Genomic DNA, 20,071 nt, shown 5'->3' on the forward strand with positions numbered 1-20,071 from the left:
CCTATTATATATCTTTACAAGTGGTTACTGAATTAGAAACATAAGATACTGGCAAACTAGAATATCCCACCACTTTGAGTTGCTGAGAAATCAATGTATCTAGCAAATCAACAAGAGTGGCACCTCCTCCTACTCCATTCTTTCCAAACCTCTTGTTTAGTTCCACCTACTTGTCTTAAGGGTCTGTTTATAACCAATAGAAAGGACAGGTTGTGCTTCATGTAATTCTGACAGTTTTTTGTAAAGAGAAAAAAGAAAAGGGAGAGAAAATAATAATTTTCCCAGGAATGTTGAATGGTGATGACCATTTTGTTGCTCTGAATGGAGATTATATTTTTTAAACACATGTATACACATGTATACTTTATTTATAAACCCAAGCAAATTACAGATGTTTTGATGTACAAGTAGAATAATGTGTTTTCTTTCTAAAATATATATTTGAAGCCTACAAAAATTATATTTCTTCACCCTCCACTCAAAAAAATAAATGAAGCTTAGCACTAAAGGCACATGAGGGCAAAATATTTTCCTATCACCATAACTTCTTGTATATATAGATAACTAGATAAATATTATACATGATTACTTACTTCGAGGTAAGAGTCAGTAACAACTCAAGGTGTTTCGCAACTGTGAGGGAACTTCTGAACTACACTTTAGCTGCAAAAGTAAGAATGTTTTTCCAAAGAAGACTAGACTTATAAGGCTTGCAAAACTAAATGGATGTGATAAGTTGTACCAAAATGTGAGTTTTTATTGATTGACAACTAAGTGTTGAAAAGGGAAATAGGATTTTATAAGAATGTGGTTAGATAGCACCTTTGTACACCTATGACACTATATTCCAAACACCATAAAAGGATTGCCAATATTCAAAGAATTGTAGTGTTTATTATATATCAGCACTGAACCACATAATGTTTTGACAGGTTCGAAGTGCAGTGTTGTTACTCTCAAAGTCTTGTTGTGAACACTATATGATACATACATAAGCTGATAAATTACACATCCTGTTATTGGTATAAACGTTTTTACTAAATGCATTGTGAATTTTCCAAGAAAACATTTTAGGATATATAATCCAATACGTTAGACATCTTGTTCTTGGAGCAGGAGTTGAGTTTGCTAGCTTTTTCAAGGATATCGTATTATGGTGGTCATGTAAACAGTCTATTGGCACAAGAGGCAATTTATTGCTTTAGTTGTTGATGGTAAAATGAACACAGAAAATAAATGTGAAATGTTTAGCAATTCAAACTCTTAAAAGAAGTATTTTGAAACTTTGTGGCCAATAATAATGAAAAAAGGGCAGAACTGCCCCTTTTATTTTTAATTTTACAGCTTGTCTTTTCATTATACTTTGAGGATTTGTCTACAGGCTGAAGAATCAAGTATATCATTAAATAACTTATAAGATATAAAGTTTTACTGAAAATAAACATTTGAAATGTATTAAGGAGGTTCCATAGATTTCACAAATGAAATTTGAGATTTTTGGGATGAAGATTAGTATTTTTAATCATAACATGAAAATCACTTTGCACTTCGACCAGTAACAAAACAAACTGGCCAGATTCACGAGCAAATCTTTAGAAAAAATACTTCAATGAAAAATCTGATTTTTTGTGTACAAAAGACTTGTAATGTTTACTAAAATTTACCAAATTTTATGAAGATACACTTGGTGTATTAAAAGCTATAGTATAAATACTTAATGTGTGCAGTTGTATATACAAACTCGTGTATTTTATACTGATCCCATTGCGATAGGGTTAACAAAACAATCCCCATATCAATTGTCACAGAAGGAACATGTAATATACTGGATATGTGATTGACATATTTGTAAGAACAATTTGAAAGATGTCAAAACAAAATCAGTTTGATTATTTAGGTAAAGCCTGGCAGCTAAAAGATAGAAAAAAGCTACACAGTTTGGCTTTTTTTTTCCTTTTTCATATCTATACTTATATTCATTCAATAATTATAAGATAAAATATAAGCATGTTATAATGTGTAGTACAGCTTTGGTTTGGGTCATTTACAGTTTATATCTCCAACAGGTAGGTAGAATATCACAAGTGACGGTTCAGGAAAAAATGTGTACCTAGTAAGCTATAATGTAATGCAATTACATATCTGAATAACATATTAGTAAAATTCACTTTTTACATAGCTACCAACAGTCACCCATTGTGTGTGTGAGATCAGCACATCTGGGTCCATTTTCAAGTTTACATGCATTAGTAAAAATGTTTTGCATTTTGGTCAAGCTGGTAGCTTATTTTACTCCATTCTGATTGTTTGACTGGTTGTGTCCAGGTCAAATGTCGCATCACATTGATATATTAAGTGCATAATTTTTCTTCATTAAATATCTTTAATGAAGAAGCATGCTCTAGACTGCTGCCAATAAGGCAAGCCTTTAACACTTGCAACACTTTATCCACACACTAAAATTTTACATCTTCAAAATCTCACTCAAACACATTTCTAAAAGGTGACAACCTTGTGCTTGTCAAGCAACATACAAGGTGCTAAAAAAGAATAAAAACTGGAGGTAACTGTGAGTATAGAAAGTTTAACAGAATTGGATTAACGGTTTTGATATTGTTTTAAAACCATGAACTTTCAGACTGCTGTATACTCTTGAGATCAAGATATAGAGATTGTATCGTGCTAGCTTGTTTATGTAGGGAGGAGGATATGTTGTGTTTTTCATTGTGTCTAAGTCCAAGGGCCTTACCAGGAAAAATATATTAAGTACTATAAGCAAAATTTTACTTAGTGGCAGTTTTTAGTTAATGAATAAGCAACATTATTGTAAGAATAAAATAAACTTAACACTTGAGTGGTGTAATACCATTATAAAATGTAACTGTCAGTGACAAACATGTTTGCATACAGTAACATTTATGTCTGTCTAAGTTAGTGTAGTCTCTAAGAGTACTGTTGTACATCACGATAGTGTAGGAATAATGAAACTAAGTATCATGGATGTTTACTGGCAGGTCTGATCCTGCGTATGAAGAGTATATATATGTGCATTTAGAATTTAACTTACTTATTTGTTCATATAATCTGTCAATCTCTCAACAAAACTTGCATACACTTGAAAATATTTTCAGTAAGAAGATTTTACTACAGTTTTGGCCTAACAACTTGAAGTTTTGTACATTTTTGCACATCAGAAAATACTGCTTAATGATCTATAGGAAATAGTACAGCTTGTAAAAAGAGTGATCAACGTAGGCCAGTAAGGCAATCAATGATTGGCATGTCCTTTAGCCAATCAAGAAATGTCACAGACCTACTGAAGGATGTGTAGATTGTATAGGAATTTGTTTTGGTGGTAAAAGACAGGTTTATGTGTTTTAATAAAGGTGGCTTCCAAAATATAGAGATGAAAGGTCGATCGACCATTTGCAATAATTTCAAACCTGTTAGCTGTGTAGTTGTCAGCACAAGTCAGGTTCACTAGTAAATGCTGACCAATTGCTGATTTGCATTTTGGTGGTAGAACTTTTGTTTTACAGGAGTGACATGGTAAATTCTTTTCTTTCACACTCTTAGTTCTTATGGATGTGGGTATGTGTTGTTTAATTCTATCCCACAACCTTTGTGGAATAAGCACCAGTAGGGGTTCACTGCAGGAAAACATTTAGTTATGGCCATTTTCAATTGTTTTTCAAATTTGGTTGATTGCCTTAATGGCCTATGTTGATCTGACTCATTTTATAAGCTGTACTATTTCCTGTAGATCATTTTCCAGACAGTTCTGCTATGATTAGTGGCTGGCGAAAAGCTTCAGCAGGTATTTCTTTTGCAACATCTCAACCAACAATTGGTTCAGTTATCAACGCTATTTTCAAGCTTTGAACAACTCGAATGTCAAGATCTACATATCTACATGTGCCGATGTTTCCATTTATCAACGTTATATATTAAGATGTGTGCAAGAACTCATCTAACAGATGTTTCCATATACAAAAGCTATCTTCAAGTCTTGTACAACAAAAAAAACTTTTCAAATAGTTGGGTTAATCAGAAATCAATGAATTATAAACCGTGATATCAGTTATTTTTGTGAGTCATGACACTAATTGTTGAAGCTGAAGAAACTTGAATTACTTGAAAAATCATATTGACAATATTTGGATTACTGGATAGTAGGAATAATTAAACAGTAATATGTTAACTTTACTAACTTGGCAATTAACTATTACCTATGAGCAGTGATTACATTGATCAATGTCATTTAAAATTACTGATTAATCAAAATGACAATTAAGTTGATTAGTCACAAAAATAATCAACTGGTGTTTCTGATATTTCAAAGATTGATTCCATCTGTAAAAAAAAATATGCAGATCATACATTCAGACTGAATTCTTTAGTTAGTGAAATTAGTGTCTCAAAATCGTCTTTTCTTCAGTAAGTTTGGATTTCTGAATAAAGGGCAAGAAAATTGAAAAATATTAGTGTCAAACACATGAAATATGCCATTTGAGACTAATGTGTTAAAAAGGTAATACTCTGGAGTGATCTGTAATAGGTATTAATAATGAATGAAATCTCTTTTCAGTTGTTATTTCCAGAATATTCTTTAAAACTGTTATAATAAATTATACTATCTAAATATCCCAGGTGGCCTAATGAACCCTGTTCTTGGGTGACAGGCCTCATCAGCACTGAATATAACAGATGTAATGTGGTATATATTATAATGTAATATATTCTCCTTTAGTTCCATACATGGGGTTTTAGAAATAGTTATCAGATTAGGCTTAACTTTGGAAAATTTAAGATTACTTAAATTATCAGATAGTTGTGTAAATTGTGTGTGTATTTACAAACAAATATACAAGTTGCAAGTTTAGTCTGTGTGGGTTATTTTTAATACTTCCAGTGTTAACAAATGCATTTTATCAGTCAGTAAAGATAGTTACAATATAACTTAGGAATAATTCTCATAACAGGTTTTGATTTTATTGGTATAATGTCAAAATTAAACTTATAAGTAAATGTTGTTGTGGGTAAAAATAATTCATACAATAACTTCTTAATCCTATGGATACAGGTGGGTCAAATTATGCATATCAGAGTTAAATTCAAAATTTAAGTAAAATACTTTATTATCAATGTGTGTTAATAAAATTAGCTTCAAAACATATTTTATAATTAAAATTTAATGGTATAAGTTTTAATTTCTTACTTTCTTAAAGACATATTAAATTCTCAAATTGCATCTCTGAGTATCATAATATGGTGGTGCTGTGATTTCTCATTTATATATTTTGTATATTGCATTGTAAGGGCTTCTGATTAACTAGTATAAACATGTTCTATAGATATTGACTAGCCAAAATATAAAATCTCCACCTCTTCTTGCTCTACTGAGATGCCACTATTTGTTCAATCCAGATTGACATACCCTTTCCATATCCTCTGTCTTTGAAGAAATATCCATAACTGACATTGCCATTAGACATATTTATAATGAATAGAAAGAGTATACTCTAAACTACATAAATCAGATTATTTCATATTTTGTTTTACTGGTTTATGCAGATATTTTGCCAGGAGAATGTAAGCATTGATGGCTGGACAACATCAGTCTTATGGAAGTGTTTGTCTACTACCTCATCTTAAATTATGGGTGTGCAGAAAAACCCATTAAACTTAGTCATATGACAGTGTTTATGAAACTGACAATTCCCGTCTTTTCATTCCCAAAGCAGTCTGTTCGTCAGTTGCTAGAGAAATTGGATCTTTTCTCAACGATTTGCACGTTGATAAGCTGATGTTGCCATTTATAACTAACTGCCTATAGCTTATTGTTTTGTCAGAGGATTATTGGAAAGATTTGTCACTTCAGAACGACTGTAAAACATAACTGAGCCATAACTTGTTGCAAGCCTGGATTTGACAGATAAAGATTTTAAAGGAACCTTCCAAAATTTATACTGGTTTTGTTACAAAGGAAGACCTTAATGTTTCAAAGAGGGTGCTTCAAAAATTAGTGATAAAGACTTGCCAGGCCTTAGACTTGAATGCAGGCTGTTGTGAAACTTGTAGCTTGGTAAGGAACATGAGCTGCTTGAATCCAGAACTGATGTTGTTAAATACATCATCCAGTACTATTATGTTTTCATCTTTTCTGAAAAGTCTGGTAAGTGCCAGCAGAGTGGAAGAAAGGGATTGTGACACTATTTTCTGGCAGTACAAAGCATTTGTAAATCTCAGAGAGAGTAGGATAAACATGATACTCTATATTTTCGTTCTTCTGTCAGACAAGGCATGGCCTGGTGGTTAGGATTCTTGACTCACAATCTGAGGGTCACAAGTTTGATTCTTCACCACTATACATGCTTGTCCTATATGGTTGTCAACTGTGCCAGCAACATGGGTGTACAAATTCTTGGCTTAAAAATTACTGGTCGACCCCAAAACAGTTGGGAGTAATGTTGTAAGGGGAAAAGTTAGATAAGAAATAATTCCAGATGCTTTGGAGAATTTGCAAAATTTCTTTTCCAATGTTGAAAGGGGTTTTTCTATAAATACAGAATGTATTGCAGAAAACCAATGAAACATGACCCTTAATGCTAGAAAAGTCATAATTTACAACATTAGACATAGTGAGGATGTTCTGGATATAATCTTAACAACAGAAATGCTTACCTTTGGAGATTCAAGACAAAGGTATAGAACATACTTAAAAAAGAAGTTCAGGAAGATGACAGATTAATAATGAAAATATTACTGTCTTTTCACCATATATAACATTATTTACCAATATTTGTATAATTTTTAAATTTTAAAACTTACTTTGAGGTGCAATTTCTTGTATAACCCACATGAGATGGTCATGAAAAAATTTCAAATTTATCTCTGTTTAGAGGCAGAAACCCTGGCTTGAGGTATTTAGACTAGACTGTTTTGTGCAGTCATGGATTTTTTAAAGTTTTATATGTGAACTAGAAAACCAGATGAACTGTAATAGTTTTGGAACATTCTGTTCTAGTGCTTGATATATTTTTTATTTTCTAAAATGCATATTTGAAAGCTATGTGAATTTTTTGAACAACTAACATATGAGAAAAAAGTGGCTTACTAAATGACATCTGAGTATGAAAGGCCTGAAGGCTAAAGTAAGTCTTAAATCTTTTGGTTTTTTTATATATTTTTTCACAAAAATAACTGAAATATAAAAAACCAGAAACTTGTTAGGTTAGATAAGAGAACTTAAATGACAATTTCATCTTGTGAAATGCACACAGGCTGTCATCAATTTATGCAACTTGATAATTCACTTGTTGCTTTGTTACACTAGACAATATTCAAAGAACAATAAAATTAAATGAAAGTAGGTATGAAACTGTTAGAAGCCTGAAAATGTTAGGTTAGATAATTGTGTATTACAATCTACAGACATTTTAGATAAAAAAAAAGTGTTTTTAATTTTATTTTGTTTTTAAAATTTTGCTACAGTTAGTGTTAGGGTAGAAAAAATGGGAAGGTATAAATATTTACAAAAAAAATATTCATTTAGGAGATTCTAAAAGTTATGCAAACAAAATATGGAAGCTGAAAAACAAAAAGTATTTTTATTCTTAACATGAAAATCACATTTCATTTGGACTGACTCAACAATGATTTCATGAATTAACAGACAAATCTTTAGCAAAACTATCAAAATTTGATTTTTTTGTGTGCAGTATACTTTTAATTTTTACTAAAACCTGACTAAATTTTGTAAAGACAAGCTTAGTAAATTCAGCTATAGTATATATGGTTTAGTACTTATAAATGACTGAACCTGTATACAGAGTTAAGGTCTAAACTAGCAAATACGTTTTTGTTGTTTTTTAATAGTAGAGCTGGTTATACTGACCTACATTTATAGTATGTTTTTCTAACCTTTGAAGAAAGTATATATACATATATATATATATATTGTAGAAATTCATACAATTTCTTTTACAGAAAAACTATTTAAGAAAGATGGTTTTGTAGCTGTTTTGGATTATTATTTTTTCCAGCTTGGGGGCACTATTGGAGACATTGAAGGCATGCCTTTTGTTGAAGCCTTCAGACAGTTTCAGTTTCGAGTTAAACGAGAAAACTTCTGTTGTGTTCATGTCAGCTTGGTCCCTCAGGTTTGTTATTTTGTAGTTATATAGTTTATATTGATTACACATGCCTGCGATGGTTTATTGTCTTGAAATTTTTACATGTTCTACAGTAATTCCTGTACGCTGAATCCGAAAATAATATCCATTTTTCTCCATCACGTACAGATTTTTCACAAAAAGTCTTAATGCAGTACATAAAAGAAAGACTACAACTTGTAGTTTTAAGACTAAAAGACAGATTTCACACACACAAAAAATCAGTATGAATGAGGATGCATATTCATTTGACATCAATGTTCTTCCTTTTCTTCATTTTGTTTGTATTTTGTTAACAAACATAATAATAAAAATGTTCATTGTGGTAAATGAAATAATAATTTGATCTAAATAAGATTTGTTTTTTTTTCTATCCCCAATTTGTAAAAAATCCTTACATGATAGAAAAAAATGAATATTATTTTTGAAATAGCTGAATTCTGTGTAGCTGAATTATGGAGAATCCGTTATTAAAAACAAAACTTTTATGAAGTTTAAATTTGGAAGCCTCTGTTATAGGAACATTGTTTTAACAGTTCTTATTGAAAATATACAGTATGACCTTAATACTGAAAGAATATACATTGGTTTTTATAATATTTGTGAATTGTGAACATCCTTAAAATGTAATGTTTTTAGCCAGTTTCAAAAATATGATAGCTGTTTTTGAGTAAATGAAGTATTTTTGAATAAAAGGAAAAATATTTGGCAAATAATAGTTTTTCAATTAGTTTACACCAATATACATGAGGCATCACAATTATATGAAAATATTTAAATCAGAAATTTGTCTAAAAGGTTCAATGAAGAAGTTTGTTCAAAAACAAGAAACATTTAGTCAAAACAAGTTTGAGTGAAGTAAAGGTATAAAATTTATGATTAGTCCATAATAAAGCCATATTAATGTTCTAAACCTGGTGGTTAAGTGATCAACATGTGTTGTGATTGAAAACCATTGCTGGATGTGCTCAACCTTTCAACTTTGTGGACAGTCAATCCCATTATTCATTGCTAAAGAGTAGCACAAAAGCTGGTGGTAGATGGTGTTAACTGACTGTTTTCACTCTAGTCCCTCATTTCAAAATTAGGAATGGCTAGTGCAAATAGCCCTTAAGTAACTTTGCATGAAATTCAACAAACAAATTAATGTTTAAATACAGTATAGCAAAAAAAGTGAATAGTTTGCTTATCTTCTAATACTGTATACTATAAAATGAAATACATCAGAATGATAAAAATATCTTCTGATGCTTCATGAAAATTAAGTATTTAACAGCAAAGTTGTCACTATTTAAACTACTATTTCATTTTAAGAAATAATATTTGTTAATAATGTACTATAAGTTATAAGCAAACATTGCGGTTTTGTAGCCACGGTCAACAGGAGAGCACAAGACGAAACCAACACAAGCTAGTGTTCGTGAGCTTCGAGGGTTAGGCTTATCCCCTGACCTGGTAAGGTTTATTGAAATTTTTTTGTTTTGTATCATGGTCCTATTTTCAAAGTACTGTTGACATAGCCTTATAGTATGAGTGTAGTTTGTGAAAATATAAATTGCTTAAGGAAAATCACCTTGTGCAAACTAAAAATGATTGAATGAAAGAATCAAATATGTTTTACATTAAATAATTTTATTAGTAACATATCAAATTATGGATATTAAACTTTTTTTTATTTTGTTGAAGTTTTATTTATAATACACATTCTGTATCTACTTTTAAAACAATCATATACTGTAACCATGGTAAGATAGGTCAGTTTTTATTAATACACCCCACCCTGGCAAAATGGCTTTTTTCAATTACAGGAATGTTTAGACTAATTAAAATGGGTATAGTGTTCTTAGTACATGCATTACTACACCAGAACTGAAATCAGTAATCATAAAATATAAATTCTTGAGCTGTCGTTTTGACACTACATCATATCCCCCTAATCAGATGGTTTATAATCAAACTTGAAGGCTGTTGATTGACCTTTTAAACAATGGGAAAATTTGACATGTAGACCTCATGTTTACAAACAATTTGGTGTTTATAAGCTGCTTTTATTCTTGGAACTGATGAACCCTCGTAAAACAGTGTTAATTCTACAAAAACTGTGATGATCGATGTTTCTGATATTTCAAAGTATTTTGCCAGTGTGATGATAGAAAAATCCAAGCCTTGGACTGTAACAAGTTAATAGCCTATGTAAGTTGCTTGTGACTATTCACTCAAACCTAAATATGGGAGAAACAACATTCCTATTTTTTTAATAAATCAACTTTTAAAGAACTCTAAAAGAAAACAAATTAAAATATTGTACATAATATAGGTAATGTGATATTTAAATAGTAGTTTCTCCCCATCAAGTTGTACATGCAGATACATATATAGTAAATAGTGGCATTGCTGAACTGAGAAGTGATAGCTGACCAGTTTCACTTTTGTCTAGGGTAAATCTTGTACGTGGTACTCATAGTATGAGTCTCATACTTACCTTTTCCAAGGTTAGTTTTTATGAAATTTTATTCATTTAATGCTTGTTTAGGGTGTCATTCACTGAATGCAGAATATGAAAACAAAAAATTTCAAATTAACACTTGCACTGCAATGTAGAAAATGCATGATTGAAAAGTTTAGTATGATGTCCAAGATTAAGTTAAACGTTTCATGCCTTGTTTTGTGACATTTGTTTTTCTAGTAGATGATTTTGTTAAAACATGAATGTGCTATGTAAACAAACTTTTGTGTGTTTATATTGGAACTCATCTGATTGTTAGAGTATTTAGTGTTTCATGCAGTAGTAGAAATTTGTGTATTTTGTTTAGAATGTTTTCTCCATTAGTTTGATTATTACCATTTCTTAATAGATTGTTTGTAGAAGTGAACAACCTGTTACTAATGGAGTAAGAGAAAAGATTTCAAATTTTTGTCATGTTGGACCCAACCAGGTAATATGTTAAGCAAGTATCAGTAATCAAAATATTCTTAAGTTATTTTCAGACATGAAAGCTTCTTAATTCTGTGTGTGTGTGTGTCAATGTGTAAGTATTAAATAGCCCACTGTAATAAATATATGTTAAATCCAATTTGTTAAGTCTATTACTAAAGATACAAATGTAAAAAAATGTTTATTAACTGGAATAACTGATTAATAAGGGTTTATATGATGCTCAGACATCTTAAGTACACATTTTTTTTTATAAACAAGGCCTTGAAAATGTTAATTTGTAGTAAAAAATGAATAGTTATTAAACAACTTGCCATCCTTGCCTTAATAGTTTAGTGCAGATCAATTTACAGGGATAAGAAAGACAGTAGTTATGTGATATGATAGTCTGGGGTATTTCATTTGCTTTTATCAAAATTTACAAGAGATTAATGTCTGGCAGTTGCTAATGTGAAACTAGACTTTTTAATGGAATTCAAATATAAGTTGGTTGTTTGAATTTCCTTGCTGAGAGTGATTTGTAAAAATTAAGAATGCTCTGATATACAAAGGAAAGTTGAGATATTGAGAATTCAATAAATAATTTTATTTGGACTGGAAGTGACATCTCTTATTTCACTATGTATTACTCAATTCACCTTTTTTTTTTCTCCCAGAAGCAGTCCATTTCTTTTTAATTTCTGAACAGTAAACTTGAGTTTGAATGACTGATAACCATACCTTACTAAATGACAGATACTGCTATATCTATTGTTTAATACCAAACAACATAAAAAGAAAGGAGCATATATATAGCAAGGTGTCTATGTGTATTAACTGAGGAATATCTTGTGCAGCAACAAACAACACAGTGCGTTGTGCAGCTTTGTGCTAAAATAAACAAGTGAATAAATATAATTTATATTTCTTACTTTCAGATTGTCTTTTACTATCCAGTATATTATTATAGTCATGCTATTGGTCCATTTAAAATTAGTATTGGACTTTGTGTCAGTATACCTCTAATCTTATATTCTTAAAATCTAGTTGTTGTTTTTTTTCAAGATTTGGAAAGCCCTTGAATCCATCGTATTGATATTTTTACAAGCTCTATAACAAAGTTAAAAGATGCAAATATTTTTCTTTTTGGTTATTTAAAATTATTTGCTATCCCAGTATTCTATTTTGATCACCTATTATTTCACACACACACAGATATATATATATATTGCAAATCGTGTTGTCTGTCTTAGCATTCCTCAAGCAGATCTCAACATTCACTTTTGAAATGATGGGAGAACAAACATGAATAATGTTGATTCTAAATTTTACTTTGCAAGCGGGATATTCTACCCTAAATTGTTAGAAATTAATCATGCTATTATTCACAATTCAAAATGTGATGTAACTTAAAGCAGGCCTCAACAGGTGCCAGGTTGCCATGCTGACTAAAAATTTCATCGTAGCATCTGGTATTTCCTCCCATTTTATTCGTACTTAGGGCTGTGCTAAATAGAACTCGAATCTAGAACAATTCTGGACTTTTGGAAGTCTTGAACTATTTTCTTGTTCTTTGAGACCTAAGTTGAACTTTGTTTTTAGGATTTTAATGGTGGATTCAGGACTTCTATATTTTTTCAGGAAGGAAGCCCTGTGTTTGCACAACACGTTACTAATTTCATGCCATTTTGTTTTTCATCTTTCTCTCAATTCAACCAATAAGTGTATCTGTTTAGACTCAAACTGAACCAAAGGCAGTTAGTTCAGGCAATACTATCAAGTGGTTATTGATATCATGCACTCATTGCTGTGAAAGTAAATAAATATACATTTCCCAGTACAAACAGTAGTGAAGTTAGGTTAGACACATCTGGCTCCTGAGTCTTGGGGCTGGCTCCTAGATCTGAAAATATTTGAGGCCTGACTTTAAGAATAAAAATGTAGATTTGCCATATTTTGTTGTTGAGCAGCACTTAGCATGACTGAAATGCTCAACATTTACTTTTCATGGTGGGTAGTACAAGTGGCTCAGAGTAAAACCAAGAGTGCAACACATATAACCTTTTTAAAGTCCATGAAATGATTAAAATTGTTAGATTAACTTTTGCTTGTATAAGATACTTCATTTTTTGAAATTTATAGTGATAGAATAAGTGATTAATAAGTAATAATTAAAATAGTGATTAAGAAAACTTACTTTCTCGTACTTACTTTTGCAGGTAATATGTATGCATGATGTCCCATCGATCTACCATGTTCCATTGCTTATGCATGATCAGGGGATCACAGAGCTCTTCATTGAAAGGTTACAACTGAATCTCCCTTCCAAGCGACCTCGGCGGTTCCTATCTAAGTGGCAGGATTTAGTAGACAGGTTTGATCATTTAGTGAAAGAGGTAACCATAGCACTTGTTGGCAAGTACACCCAACTTGAAGATTCCTATGCTTCAGTAACCAAAGCACTTCAGCATGCCTCACTAGCATGCAACTATAAGTTAAACCTTAAGGTAAGAGTAGCACCAAAACTTCCATGCATCGTGCCTCACTAGCTTGCAACTTTAAGTTAAACACTATTAAAAGTAGTACCAAGACTTTCATGTAGGTGCATCATACAAAATAATACTAAATTAATGCATTCAAAGTGTGCGGAAAGTGATTAAGATTGTGCCTTTTAAGTTGTTATATATGCTTTACTAAATGAATTTTTTTTTAAAGAAGAGAAAATTAAACGTAGATATATAAGTGGGTGATTGATTGAAGGAATATCAAAACAAAAATTCGGTTCTGAAGATAAAAAGAATTTTGTGTGAAGGATGAATTTATGGTAGTTTTTTTTTTTAAATCCAAATTATATTTATATGTAAGGTTAACTGTGGATGCCAAAGAGAGCTTTGTGATACCATGAAATAATGAAGCATTCTTAGCTTGTCATATTTAAGATTTTCTGAAACTAAATTATGTATTGTTGAAACAAGATCCAGTTTAATGTATTATAAAAATTCAAAGATATGTTAATCTGATAGTTGTATAGTCACACTTGATTAAGCTGTTTTATTTGTTTTATAGTACATTGAAGCTGCTGATTTAGAACTCCAAAAAAGAGAAGAAAATCCAGTACAGTTTCATGAAGCTTGTCAGCAACTGTGCAAGTCTGAGTAAGTATAAGATTCTTTATATATAAACATTGGTTGACCATAAGTATCACATTTGTTACATACAAACTTAATTGACCCAGAGTAAGTATCACACTTGTTACTTACAAATTTAGTTGATCCTAAGTATCAGATTCACTACATACAAATTTGGCTGGTCATGAGTAAGTATGAAACTGTCAGAAAACTTACTTTTTAGTAGTAGTATATATATATAATATAGTAATGTAAGTTAAATATAGGTGTGTTGGGCTAAGGATTCTTCTACAGTAGGTGTTTGTGACTTGTTGGCGATAAATTCGACAATAAACAAACACCATGCATTTCACTTGTTTTTAAAATTATATATATATATTAGAAACAGGTTGAATATATATATATATATAAAAATTTCTTTACACTATGGAGATCATAATTGTATCTTTATACGCTATACAGTTTTCTTGTCAAAAGTCCACTTAGGCCTATTCAATTGCTTTAGAATCCAGTTGACAAGCTGAACTATTTTCTATTATATACATTGCAATAGTATCCGTATATAATTCACTTGTGCTGTCGCATGAGTTACCGCAGTTGTATCTTTTACTTCCAATAATTTTCTGATTTTGTCAAAGTCCACACAGGTAGGTTCAATTAGCTTAGAACACCCTTTGACAAGACAAACTGTTCTCCTTATCTCTTTCAAACTACTAATCTCACTCTAACATATCAACCATTAGGCCTTTCACTCCTATGACAGTTAACTTTGCATTTTATAACTTTTCTCTCATTGAACTTCTCATTCCCATGACTTTTTACTCTGTTTTTGCTCGTCTGGTCACCATTATTTATACAACTATCACTTAGGCCTTCTAGAAATCTCTATAGCCTTCACATCAATGAATTACAAACACAAAATAAATAAATTAATAATATTACCTACACTAAACAGTCTTTTATATTTGACAAACTATAAATACTGTTAGCTCTTAAATATTAGGCTTGATACACTGTTCAACTTTATAATCACTAAATATAACACTAGAATTCAAGGTTTGGTCACTTTGAACAACACAGATGGCCCACTGTACATCTTTGTACTAAAATAAACAACTAAATATGGAAGTTGAAATTTGTTAATTAGAAGTGCATTTATTGATAAGTGCTATATATAGTTTGTTCTCAGAGTAATTTTAAAACATTGAACACTAATTCAGTTATTTTTAAATAATTATTAAGTTATGGTCATAAAGAATGGCAAAGGTACGAGACATTCACCATTAAATGTGTTTTTTTCTTGTGCTAAACATCCAGATACTACAGTAAAAATGTTTTGTTTTTTTTGTACTCCTCTTCCCTCCTACCTTATGGTACTTTTTTGAATTCATACTTTACAGAATTGGTTCAAATTGAGTAAAGGCCCTACACACATGCTAACTCAAGTCTTGCGTGACATGAGATTATATGTAGGCTGAGTCATCTTCTGGTTTTTAAAAAAGTTATTAGACACTAAACACTAACTGACTGAACTCTTGATTAATACTCCATTTACTGACAGGATTAGTAAGTCCAGCAAAATAACAGTTGAACTATGGACAAATGTAGTAAACTTATAGGAACATAAGTATACCATGAAAGTGTAGGTTGTAAATAATGGCTTTCTTTCATTTTTTGAAGCCATTTTTATATTGCAGCAAACAAGATTCAAACACAAGCCAATTTGATTTTGCTTTCTTTTTAATTTGAAAAAAAAATTCAAATTTTTTTTTTTTTTAGTTGATTTCATGTTCATGTGCAGTTTTTTTTCTTTCAAAATCATTAAAACAAATTAGGGTATCAACATGAAAACATTATGATTAATCCCCTCATTCACATGAACTACTCTTGCCGACAGTACGTAATGTAAGTTGGAAATCATATTTTGGTTTACACACACATACTCATGCAAGGTCTAAACTACATGACTAACATATGTTAAGTCAGTTCAGTCAATTTGTATCATCATGTTCGTTACCAGAATCGTAAAGTTTACAATTTGTCTAGAAAAACAAAGATTCACCATGTTTTATATGTTAAAACAGCTGATTCTGTATTTTAACTTAAGTAGGTTGTGTACGTTTATAAGAAAAAGTATTCAACAGGAGAATTAAGTGTTCATATTTTAAATATCAAGATAAAGTACATAACTGTATATTATCCTAATATCTCCATAGGTGTCAGTTCTGCTTTTACAAATACCACCTTTTTTCACTTAGCTAGTTTCCACCCTTTCACTTTTGTAGTTTCTGTCCTAATTTCACTTGCCTGTCCTTTATATATGTTGATTTTGGCTTTGCTGCCTCATTAGGTGTATGTGTTATAAGATAGTTTTTTCTTTTCTAGTGGTTTGTTGGTACCTGGAGGATTCGGAATTCGGGGAATTGAGGGGAAAATAACTGCCATTGAGTGGGCAAGAAAGAACAAAAAACCTTTCTTAGGTATAGTCAAATTGCAATATGCTGTATGTGTAAATATATATGAAAAAAATGTGCATGTTTGTGAGATTTTATCCCCTTTAAGAGCCATTTTCGTATTTTAAAGTTGTAAAAGTGATAGAGGTGTTATTGTAAATGCTGTTTAGATTTACCTTTTATTGAATTAGACTTAAACTGTTGCTTTGTATAATTTTTTTCTGGAACAGACAAACACAAATACTTTGTGCCTTGGTCTGTTAATGCATATTTTTAGAGCATAGACATTGCATGTAGTGTTCGTGTTAAATTTCAAAGTATAGTCTAATTGTTTTCCTTATTGTAGAATTTGTTAATAATGGCATTACAAGTTTATATAAAGCCATACCTACAATTCAAGTTAAATTAACAATTACATGACCTTTTTAAAGAATGATGAAGTTTAAAAAATATGTTTCTTTGTCATAGTTTATACACGTATAATAATGTTTTTGTATAATCCTCAGGTGTGTGTCTTGGCCTTCAGTGTGCTGTGATAGAGTTTGCTCGAAATACACTAGACTGGAAAAATGCTAACTCAACTGAGGTTGACCCTGATACTCCTTACCCTGTGGTAGGCTATTACCTAATATCTCACACATATTAGAGGCAAAGATCAGAATAATTACTTAATCCTATAACTGTTAGTGGAAATTACTATTCAGACTAAGATTGTTTTAGAATATATTGTTTACTAATGATGGTTTATTTTTAACATGTTATAGTTTCTATAAAAAAAATAAGTGTGGTTCAGACTTGTAGCTTATTTTATATTCTTAATGCTATGTATGAATTTCTTTGTAAGTTATAAAAATCTTGAATATTTCCCATGGTTTTTTAACTCTTTCACGTCGACTACATTCAAAATTTAATTAAGCAACTTTACTATCAATGTATTCTATTGAAATTAGCATTATTAAGTACATTATAATTCAAAGTTTTTATATCATATAAGTTTGAATTCCTTTATTTTAAAAGAAACCTTTAACTAAAAAATACTTAAACTTTAATTTTGTTGTCACGTGATGCATGAGCGATTACAGATCTTGAAGTTTTGTCTCTGTTACTTCAATAATAGTTTATGTACAGTGTATATGTATGTCTAAACTGAATATACTTGTACAGCACCTTTTATCTGTTAGTTCAAATTCCATCAGGTCAACAGGTGCTCATAAAAAAAAAAATACTTTCTCACTCCTTGACAGTAGCCATGCTCACCTTTTCATATGGACATATTATTTCAAGCAATATGTATTTATTTGATTGACATGTTTATAACCAATAAAGCTCATTTTAAACTACAATCTCCCAATTGTTATTTTAGAATTGGCACACAGTATTCATTACTAAGTATGTCAAACAGCCAAAAGCATGGTTTGGTAATTTTGTCCTCACAATCATTTAGCCTAGATACATATTAGATACAGTTAAATTGTATTTAGATTTTACTTTTATATTTTAGTTAATTATGTATTATTTATGTTTTAAAATTCATATTTGAAAGGTTTAATAATGTTTTAATATAATCCAAACTTTACCTTGGTTCTTGAGGGTAAATTTACTGTGCGAGTGAACAAAAAATTTGTCAAAGGCTTGCCTATCTACCAAAGATACTGTAGTATGCTCTGAAGGCACCCATTGGCATGTTTCATAAAGGACAGGAAAGGAAAAATAAAACATTGAAAATAAATAAATGACAAATGTAAAGACCTGAAATTATAAAAAAAAAAATAACCAAAAGATATTTTAAGATTATTTGATAAAGAATTTAAAGGTATATACATATTTATATTTCTTAATTTTAAACAATTTATTGCATTGTATGTTGATAATAGCTACAGTTAGTGATATGATAGAGAAAATAAAAATATAAACACTTACCTTCAAAACATTTGGATAAATATTTACAAGGTTCTAAAGGTTATGCAAATGAAATTGGAAAACTATGTTAAAAAAGTATTTTATACTGAATATAACCTTAACTACTCAAAATCTGAGTGCAAATAACTACAATAACAAATTTATAGTAGAAAAAAAATATATTATTTGATTCTTCTGAAACTACATGCACTTAGAAAAGTTTCAGTTTCATGCACTATTTTATTTTTGGAATGAAATTTGAGAGAGTTACATAACTTACAATGTAAGTATGTTGATGTGAAAGGGTTGATGAATAATCTGTTACATTTATTGTATTGAATATCATACTAGCAAACAGTGTTCTCAAGAAATGTCATTTTGGTGTGCAACAAGACTATAACATTTAGTGTCAAGTTTACATTTCTGAGAGACAATACTCTCATAATTGGTATTTATTAATCTAGGTTATTGACATGCCAGAACACAATCCAGGTCATATGGGAGGAACCATGCGTCTTGGTAAACGTCAGACAGTTTTTAAGAGCGAAAACAGTATATTGTGTAAGTTTTATTTTGTTACTACATTTCAGCTTAAGAAGAAAAATGAATCCCTTTCATGCTGCTGGCACTATTCTGGCCAACTATAATCTTACATTAACAAAAAATGAATAACTAATTGTAAACATCACCTTATCTGAAACACAGCATGATAACCATGACAACTTTTAAAATATGAATGTTATTATTTTAGTACATTTATGATTTATAATACAAAAAACACAATTACATAGTTATTTACTACACATTTATGTATTACCCTGTACCTTTCACTTGAAAGTCTTTTTTTTCATGCTCATACTGTAATAGACTAAATGAAGTCATGATATAAATGAGTAGTATTTCTCTTACTTTATCTTGTACGTAAAAGTTATCTAAAATATTTAAAGCTGTTCAGAGATACTCTGCTGTCAGGGTCTCTACCTTTGCCCAAGGAACGTGTTATGAAACTGCTGTTAATGGCTAATTTCATGTTATAACAATAGGAGTTTGTACATGTATAAAAAGAAATACCAAAGCAATTACTTCAACGAAACAAACATGCAAGGAAACCCATTAAGATGATTTATTGCCTTGCTTGTGAATACAAACTACAAAATCTGTAATAACTTGTATTAGTTCAAGGCACAAGCTATTTCAAACTATTTTAGCAAAAATTAAATGAGTATATACAAAGTTTACAGATATTTAGCTTTGTTTCATATATTGACAAGCTGTAGCTGCTCAGGCAGGAAATTTAGGGATTTTCACCACCCCCAATAAAAATCTTATCCAAAAAACATCTTGAAATAACATTCCAGCTATAATTAAAAATGATATAACCTCACTGGAAATGGTTAATATATAATATCACAGATATATAAAGTTAATTACAAGTTTGTTACACACTTAATTTATATGTGTGTGTATATATATATATATATATATATATATATATACACACAC

At 30.3% G+C, this 20,071-nt stretch overlaps 1 protein-coding gene across 6 annotated transcripts in view; it reads left to right on the forward strand.

Moving 5' to 3' along the window:
• LOC106459488 (CTP synthase 1-like) overlaps window positions 1-20,071 on the forward strand; it is a 49,626-nt gene that overhangs the window by 22,484 nt on the left and 7,071 nt on the right. For all 6 annotated transcript variants that reach the window (XM_013919110.2, XM_013919111.2, XM_022385990.1 and 3 more), the window contains 8 exons: window positions 8,046-8,162; window positions 9,546-9,629; window positions 11,030-11,110; window positions 13,308-13,595; window positions 14,155-14,243; window positions 16,602-16,696; window positions 17,176-17,282; window positions 19,033-19,129. In XM_013919110.2, coding sequence (XP_013774564.1) covers window positions 8,046-8,162; window positions 9,546-9,629; window positions 11,030-11,110; window positions 13,308-13,595; window positions 14,155-14,243; window positions 16,602-16,696; window positions 17,176-17,282; window positions 19,033-19,129 — 958 coding nt within the window. The remainder of the gene's footprint in view (window positions 1-8,045; window positions 8,163-9,545; window positions 9,630-11,029; window positions 11,111-13,307; window positions 13,596-14,154; window positions 14,244-16,601; window positions 16,697-17,175; window positions 17,283-19,032; window positions 19,130-20,071) is intronic.

This window comes from Limulus polyphemus, unplaced genomic scaffold, assembly GCF_000517525.1.
Source record: "Limulus polyphemus unplaced genomic scaffold, Limulus_polyphemus-2.1.2 Scaffold616, whole genome shotgun sequence".
Classification (NCBI taxonomy): domain Eukaryota; kingdom Metazoa; phylum Arthropoda; class Merostomata; order Xiphosura; family Limulidae; genus Limulus; species Limulus polyphemus.